We start from the raw sequence: 9,143 nt of genomic DNA, 5'->3' as shown, positions 1-9,143 counted from the left end.
GTCAAATTTTGGAAGTTCAGGACGTAAACTTAAACCTCGTATGAAAGTTTCCCATGATAGAGGAAGACCTCTAAGAGCAATCATGCTTAGTTCTTTATCATCCATCTGACTTTGCATAGTAGCAAGTTGATCCTTTAATTCAATAATTCTTAGAAAGTAAGAGGTAATGGATTCTCCATTTTTCATCTTTATGTAAAGTAGATCTTGTTTCAGAGTTAGCAATCTACTTGTATTGCTAATTTCAAATGTATTTTGAATGGTGGAGAACATATCAAATGCGGTTTTAAGATTTGTTATGGATGGAAGTATATGATCCTTTACTGAATCTATGATTATTTTCATTGCTTTATTATTATGCTTTTTCCATGTCGTTTTCTCAGATTCATTTTCAAGCATGGGTAAATTTGTTTCAATATAATTTTCTAATTCCATCTCTCTTAGAACTATTAATAGTCTAGTTTTCCAAGATGAGAAGTTTGATGCTCCATCTAGCCTATCTTCTATGCTTACGTGATTCACCATTTTAATGTTTGAAAAACTTTTCCTTCCTTTAGCTTTGTCTCAGTTTTATAATGAATGTTTTGTAACAGTTTTCTTATCAATACTGCTCTGATACCATGTTGAGAATAGAGGATCTCTGATAGACAAACAATTACAAAAATGCTTGTAGATAAATTCGGATTCAAACAATGCAGAATGTAAGTACTTATCTTTCAATGTGATTTGCAGCAAGGTCTTTAATAGTCTTCTTCCTTCAACAACGATCAATGTATTGGATCACTGTAAAATAAATGATGTAGATGATAACAATAATATTCAATAATACTAATCTTATACTGCAGGTACTCGAATGCCTTTTTATCGATGCTTTCACTGTAGTTGAATGAGCGTGCACACACACACACACACACACACACACACATATATATAAATGGAGACAGATATGACTCTGAATAGTCATGTCCCTACGTGGCCCAAAAGCCACATAGGGACATGCCTCTTTAGAGGCATGTTTGTTAACATGATAACTGTCCAGTATTTGTTTATATATTGTTGCCCGATAACAACACAAGGGCCCAATAATAATAATCATAATCAAAGCCAAGGCACGGGTATAAAACCCGACACAAGCAATAGAATCTGTGGCTGATAATATGAAACCCGACCAATATAAGTTGGTCAACATCATGCATATTTTACTGTCAATATTTCATATGTATGACAGATATATATGCATACATATATGTACACATACATCAGTATGAATATATGTACATATGCATACGTCTTTGTGATGCATATCAGACAATGGTGGCATATTTATATCTTTGTAATGTATAGCAAATATCAGTGACAAAATTATAGATGCTTATATCTCTGAGATGTATTGCAAATAATGGCATCACACAAGATTCATGTTTTGCTTCTTCTAACACTAAACATTAATAGGCATGTGTGTATGTGTATGCTTATTGGTGTAACCATTCAAAATGAAGACTTGGCAAAGATGGGCGAACTCTTGCGTAAGGTTATCATCATCACAAATGCAATAAGCTCGCACAACCAAGGTTTTGAGAATACCCATTTTTTGGCTCAAATGGTGACGAGAGCAAACATGAAGGTAGCAATCTGTATGGGTCACTTCCCAATAAACTCTATGACCTATAGATCCGTCAAACTTCTTAATGAGAAGGATGTGAAGGAAAGAGAGTTGATTGTCCATCTCAAGCTCCTTGGTGAAAGAAACACATTGAGATGTGTTATTAAGGTGAGTGTGGAACTATTCTAACCTTGCAAGGCCTTGTGACCAACAAACCTTAGTGTCATCTACATAATGTTTTGACCACCTTAGCTTAACAAGAAAGGGGAGGAGAGTAACTTGTTCAAAGTGCTTCTGTAAAGGTTAGCGATGATCAATGAAAGCGTGAACCCCATCCACTTGTCCATAGATAACATCTTGAAAAGTAGAGAACATGGATTTGAATCACACCTCAACAAAAGAAAGAAACATCATTAGTTTTACTCTTGAAATCTCAATAGTCACTAATGGGGACCTTTGTAAAAAATGTGACTAGGCATCCTCATTTTCAAGTCTCCCTCTCCTTGAAAAAATCAATGAAATGACTAGATTTTTTAAAAGAGCCTTTGTTTTACCTATGAGATGCAAAATCAATTTTGCAAGGTGTGAAGCCAACTTGCAAGTTAGAAAGCCTATGGTATCCACAACAGGTCTTAAGGGAATAGCATCCTTCTGAATTTTGGGAACACCATAGATGAAGGGTCTCACCTCTTTCATAGGACACATCTCAACATCACTTCCCTTTGCGTCACTCCCTCTATATAACATAATTCAACACTTCTACAATATTATCTACCACATATATCTACCCCTATTTGCATCATCACTCCCTTGGATACTAACAAAATACAATGCTTCGAAAAACCAAAAATGTTCTTAGAACCTTCCACATATGTGCAAGATGCAAAAATCGACAGCTCATTTTAGTGGGGCACAATAGCCTCATAAAGAATTTTGAGCGAAGCCCAAGTGGTCTTCTCTTCTCTTGCACAGGCTATTATTTTGGATTGACACTCAATCTTCAAAAGGTCTTGTGCTTCTTTTATTGTGTTCAATGCCGTGTAAGGGGAAAAAGATGGGTTCCTTTCATTTACATGGGCCTAAGATCAACACACCAAGCATTTCCTATGAATATAGTTATGTTCAAAATGCCTAACCCTGCTTTTAGCAGAAGGAAGCAAGGTTAAAAATGCAAGCTGAAACATGTGAGGCAATGGATCAATTTCAGCCTTCAAATTTCCTTTGCTTGTTATTGGTACTGGCATCCTCTCATTTACAATAGGTGTATATAAAATACTGAAAAACGTCTGTAGGCATGCATACAACACTGAAAATGTCTATACTGCTGACCATCTCCACTTGTAGCATAGTATAGCAAGGAAGGAGCATGGTATCTGCTTATCATGAATCAGCATGGGAACAAAATGCAACCACTTGGATGGCACATAGGAGAAGCAGAATAATCTGGCGTTTGTCCATCAAGAATGAAGCATTGTTAAACACTGGACTGCGATTTCACTGTCTAGATTGTCTACATGAGGAGTAGAAATTCCCATTGTGACAATATAATCACAAAACTAATGCTTTGTTCAGCATAAAATATAATTTTTCTCCCACTCTACTAGCCTAGGTTCAACATCATTTCCTTTTTGCACTTATCTCAACATAATCTTTCTCATTGGCATCTCTCCACATACCTCAAATTTAGGGCCTAAAATATAAATTCCTTGTTTCCTTGTTTATCTACTCTGCAAAGGAAGCATTGAAAATAGTTGGTGTACTCCCCAAAGCCAATTTTCTCTATTGGGCATTTCCACATAGAAGAGATCATTTGATCTGAACAGGTAAACATACAGAGGGGGGAATATTTATTCATTCATACCACAACTCCTCAAGCTTGCACATGCTATCGGGACCAGATGTCATGCAGTAACATGCAATTTTATTGCACCAAAGACTACTTATTTCTAAATGCACGTATAGGATACTGACATGCATACCTTGTCCCTATGTAAATTCTGAGATATGATAAAGAAAATACATGCCTGATGAACTCCCACAAATCCTTTTAGTCCTGCTGCAATGAACATTATCTTCAATGCAAAAATCAGAAACTTTCTGAATTTCTTTCCTTGCTCAAGTAGCAAAATTATCATAGGAAAGAGTGCTGTCTCTATTTCCTCATTATAACATATGTCTGTTTTGCATAAGATAACAAACATGCTGGGCAAAACAGGGTTTAGAATTTAATGTATAACTAAACTGAAGAAACTTTGTATCATTTACCCAACCTTCAAAATGCTTTTCCGAGAAAAATATCTGTTGACTATCTAACAGAAATACTTTTAACATTCTGTTATTAACTTATTTTCTGTGTTTCTTTCTTATATTACAAAGCAAGCATTCATTCATTAACAGTTCCATGACCAGAATTTTGCAAGCTATAATATATCATGATCTTTATCATTGCATATCCTTGTCTATAGAAGAAAGTAACTTTATTGTAAAGCCCATTACACTTAGTTTTCAGAAGAAAACAAAATACAAATTATACCATCCTGTAGGCTAATTTTAAAGAGCACGACTGCAGATTTAATACAAAATTGTACAGAATTGTTGTATAAGCAGATATAAATACATTAATGCTGAGTACCAATATTAGTACTATACATACATTAGTGATTGTCCTCCTTTATTTAAACAGTGTGAATGGCTAGCGTTAACAGTCAAAATTTAAAACACCTAGCCAACACTGCCTTCAAGCTTTAAGCTCATAAGTTGATTTACTTCAGCTGCAAATTCAAGGGGGAGCTCATTGAATACATCCCTACAAAATCCACCGATGATAGCTGCCACTGCTTTCTCTGGATCAATTCCCCTCTGCTGGAAATAGAATAGCTGATCTTCCCCAATCTTTGATGTACTTGCTTCATGTTCTACACGGGCTGTAGGGTCTTTGACCTGTAAACATTCCTCAAATATTAGCAACAAAAATAAAAAAGATATTTCAAGCTTGCAAAAACATTCCTCGAAGAAAAATAAAACTATTTTCCCACCCCATGATATTTAATAGATGTACAAGCCTAATTTATCTATCCATGGTCCCAATAATGTTATGAACAAGAATCTCACATCCAAAATATATAATAAAAATGGAAGATAGATTACTGTGTCAATTTATCGATAAACATAAGTAGCAATATGGGTGAAACAAATAAGAAGCAAAACAAACATGAGGAATTCATTCATTTCCAGTGTTCAACAGGCATGCAACCCTTCTCCCCCCTCCCCCACAAGAAAAAGCGCTGATTTCCGGGATGGTTATGTCTCTAATACTTGGGGGTATGTCCTGCCACCAGTCAGATGCCAGGAGTGAGTTCGGTGCAAGAGAGTGGAGAAGGAGCAAGAAGAAGAGGCAGAAGAATAGTGACACCAACTTAATGTTCACTTCAAATTCAAATATTTGAAACTAGTTTTGCAAAGCTTCATTTATAATTCTTATACATCTAATAGAACTATTTTTTCAGGTACCCCATGTATTTCCCCACCATTGTCCCCCAACCTTTGAAACCTCTCCCACTATCTCCTCAATAGGAAACTCCATCGAACTATGTTCATTTACAACTACACATGGAGATCGCTTTCCCCTCTGCTCCCCACCCCACCTCCAATCTTAAGCATAATTAAATTTCCTTCCATCTATGATCACAAGAAGGCGTTGGGACTACATTGCAATTATTGTCCACCACCATGCTTACTTAAATGTCTATAAAAATGTTGACCGCATATGGGACTTGCCAAACAAGCAGTCGAAATGAGAAGACATGGAAATGACTGCAGCTGATTAAAGGCAGTATTTGTGCATGTGATCTTGTGGTGACACCATGGGAAAATATATTATTCAGGGAAGAGATAACAAAAACCTAGCTTAATGTTTGCATGTATAATGCAAATCATGCAATTGCCTCTCATTATTACAGTTACGAATTTCTATTATAGGATCTAAGTGCAGTGTCTCCATTAGATATGAGATGCATTTAAGTACATTCTATAACTTATTTTAGATATTGCTGATTTTTCTTATAATGTAAATAGTTTTGCATAGAAGACAAGATCCGAGTATAGATATAATGATGAGCCTAAAAGGATGAACTGCTGAGAGTTCGGGATTTGGATATAATCTTGGACAATGGATCTATTTATGTGAGAATGACCAACTGGAAGTCATTATGTGAGAAAGACCAACTGGAAATCAGATTTAAAACCTTCATTATAACTTACTAAGAGCCTATATACCTCTTTAAATCAAAGTTGAAAGTGGGTCAATACTTTGTTTCACTTCACCCCAATTTTGACAAATAAAAATAAATTCAATCTGCTATCCACATCGTCCTAAATATATTTTGGAAAATTAAATCTTATTAGGATATATTGTATTATTCACCACATTATGCAAGTTTAAAGAAACCATAAAGATTCATGCAGAGCCTGGATTGATCTCTACTCCATTTGGTAGGATTTCTTGTAGATGTACACAATATGAACTTGTCATGTGATTTATTTTATCATTTTTTGGTAAGATGCGCATAATGAGAAGCACACATCTTATTGAACTTCCATTGGTAGAATGCCAATAGCAAGTAGGTTGTATTACTGTCGGTAAACAGATTTGTTGCAAAAAATGCTTCTTTTGATTGACCCTGGTTGCCCTATGAGCAGTGACAAATGTTTAAAACAGTTGGAGAGATTGTTTAAGGATAACAATGTTCCTCTATGTTTGAGAGGGGCAGCTCCCTTATATGATAGGGGTATTTTGGTATTTTCGGATTTTATAGATGAAAAATTCAAGAAATAAGAATGGGAGATAGGTAATATAAACTAACTCAAGATTTAATATTTAAAGGTGCCAAGAACATGATATGTTATCTCATTCACATACAACATTTAGGAAAGCAAGAGTATCATTAATGAACATACGAAGCATCGACAATAACAAATAGGAACAAATTGAATAACATTCAAAACTTGCTCTTTATTTGCTTTTGCTTGAACAATACTAGTCAAGTCCAATGCACAATGTGTTATCTGAAAAAGTGGAACCCTTTCTACAACTTCTATCATATACATAGGCATAAGTGGTATAGCCACTTACAATAACTTCCTAACAACTTTGTGTAACTACTTAGACTAACTACCAAAGGAGATTACTTTGGGCAACCACTTAGAATAACCACTTAAGATAATTACTTATGATAACCACCTGCATAGTTATTTGAGATAGCCACTTCAAGTAATTAGTTAGGAAAACTTCTTAAAATAGTTAGTTACAATAACTAACTTTTGAAGATAAAGTTAGGATTCACCCAACTTTTGTCTTGTTAGGGTCCAAAGGCAACTTTCAAATCAAGGAAAAGTGGAAGTTATACTAAAAATATTTACAAGAAGCAAAACTACGACCCCCAACCACCCAACCCAAAAACTATACAACAATCATTAAGATCATTATAGTGTTCTTCTGCACTTGTTGATGACAATTCTGATGAAGAAGCTGGTGCTGAAGATTGATCCAATTGAAGGGAGGATTTCTCTTTGAACATTCTGTAAAGCTTGATGGCAAGGGCAACTAACTTACTCTTTGGAATGACAATGTTAGTTGTTCTTGTTTTCGAGGCCATTTAACTCTTATGAATACCATCCAAGTCAAACAAGTTTTGTAAACAGGCATTTAGAAGTTTTGCGGGTTACAAAAATGTCACTTAGCTTTTTAATGTTATCTTCATTGACAAATTGCTTACTATAAAGCTCTTTGTCCATCATATCTTGGAAACTCATTTGGATTATCTAAAGTCCATCTGTCATTAATGCACCAGGATGGACGGAGGAGATTTGATTCTTATGAATACCATCCAATTCAAACAAGTTTTGTAAACAGGCATTTAGAAGCTTTAAGGGTTACAAAAATTTCAGTAAGCTTTTTCATGGTATCTCCATTGACAAATTGCTTACCATTAAAGCTCTTTGTCCATCATATCTTGGATACTCTTTTGGATTATCTAAAGTCCATCTATCATCGATGCACCAAGATGGACGGAGGTGATGTGATTCTAAACTTGGGCTTTCGATCACACTCATCACAAGTTTTTCCTGTTCAGCTGAAATTTGATTAATGTTTATCAATTCCCACTTGATGGCCTCAAGCCAAGATTCTGAATAGTTCTCTTTCACACTTAGGAATATCTTTCTAGCAATAAGGATGTTAACATCCATCTCTGTCATTTCTTTAAGATCCCTCATGATTTCTTTCCAAAATGCTGCTTCATTTCTGACACTTTTTGATTCCTTTTCAACAACCTCTTTTCTGACTTCTGCTTCAACGTGGGTGGCTTTAGTTTATATGAAGAAGCTAGAATCATTTGTCTTGATCCTTTCAACCCATTTTTCAGCCACCTTCCAATAAGATTGATTCTTATGGATGTTCTCGACAACCTTTCTTTCCATATCTCCCTGAGGACCCATGACAACTGATGAATAATCAATGTTCAATGGTAAGGCAGTAGTATCCATAATAGTTTTCACATTAGATGTAAGATTTTGCACTTGTTACTTGTATTGCTCCTTAGAAAATCTTTCCTTTTCAGCCCTTTGCACTAGTTTTCAGCAACCACTTGAAAGTTTTGTATATCTCCATCTTGAGTAGAAGCTCCCAAACAAATCTAGTCATAACAAAATCAGCTCATGTGAGGCAGAGGAGCTTGTGAGGATTCTGGTATATCTATGTGCTATGGATGTTGCTACACAGGTGGAGTGGAAATAATTTTTTCAAGAACTGCTTTAGTGGGAAGAATTGTTTCTGTTAAAGGAAGGGGTGATACATCCATAGTTGCATTAGGTACCTTCTATGAGAGGGAATCAATAAGGATCGAAAGTGACATTGTTGGTATTGCTTTATTATTTTTAGGATCATCTTGGACTTCTATTGGACTTTTCACTTTCAACCCACCTTACATAGGATCCATTGCCTTTTCTTTGGATTTTAACTTTTTCTTCTTCCCTTTTGATTCATCTCCACCAGTATTTTGGAGGATATTGTTCTTTGAGGGATCCTCACCACCATCATCCCCTTCAATGATCTCTCGACAACTGGGATCTGTATTTAGTACTTTAGATAGAATGGATGAAGAACTACCCTCTTCACGATCACTTTTTCTCCTTGGAGCTTCCTTCTTACTTGGTGGCTTTGTTGCAGTATTTAGCTATTTTCCTTTTATTCAAAGCTTCTGATCTCTTCATTACTAAGGTGGTTCTTTCACTAATCTCCCTTTTGGGTCTTTCCAATGGATTTCTGGGAGAGGTTGAACTTCAATCCTTTCAAAATAAATATGATATATCAAATTAGAGTCATCATCTTCATTCTATCAACAACCCAATCCATTTTGAAATCTCTCATCTGTCTCAAGGTGAGCCTTGTCCAATCTCACTTTCTGACTTCATATTCATCTTCGTAGTATTCCCAAAAATCTTCTATATTTGGGAAATGCAAGAAGCCTGGACCCAACTAGAGATT

The 9,143-nt window shown here is 35.5% G+C and overlaps 1 protein-coding gene across 1 annotated transcript in view; it reads right to left on the bottom strand.

The window, feature by feature from the left end:
• Positions 1-4,011: 4,011 nt before the first annotated feature.
• LOC149540276 (uncharacterized) overlaps positions 4,012-9,143 on the bottom strand; it is a 52,155-nt gene continuing 47,023 nt past the window's right edge. The window contains exon 2 of the mRNA XM_089801416.1: positions 4,012-4,540. Within this exon, the coding sequence (XP_089657542.1) occupies positions 4,322-4,540 (219 nt within the window). The 3' untranslated portion in view covers positions 4,012-4,321. The remainder of the gene's footprint in view (positions 4,541-9,143) is intronic.

Source organism: Cupressus sempervirens, chromosome 9, assembly GCF_028749045.1.
Source record: "Cupressus sempervirens isolate cs-2001-9-10 chromosome 9, ASM2874904v1, whole genome shotgun sequence".
Taxonomy (NCBI): domain Eukaryota; kingdom Viridiplantae; phylum Streptophyta; class Pinopsida; order Cupressales; family Cupressaceae; genus Cupressus; species Cupressus sempervirens.
The sequence above is the reverse complement of the archived record's forward strand: the minus strand, read 5'-3'. Positions and strand labels throughout refer to the sequence as shown.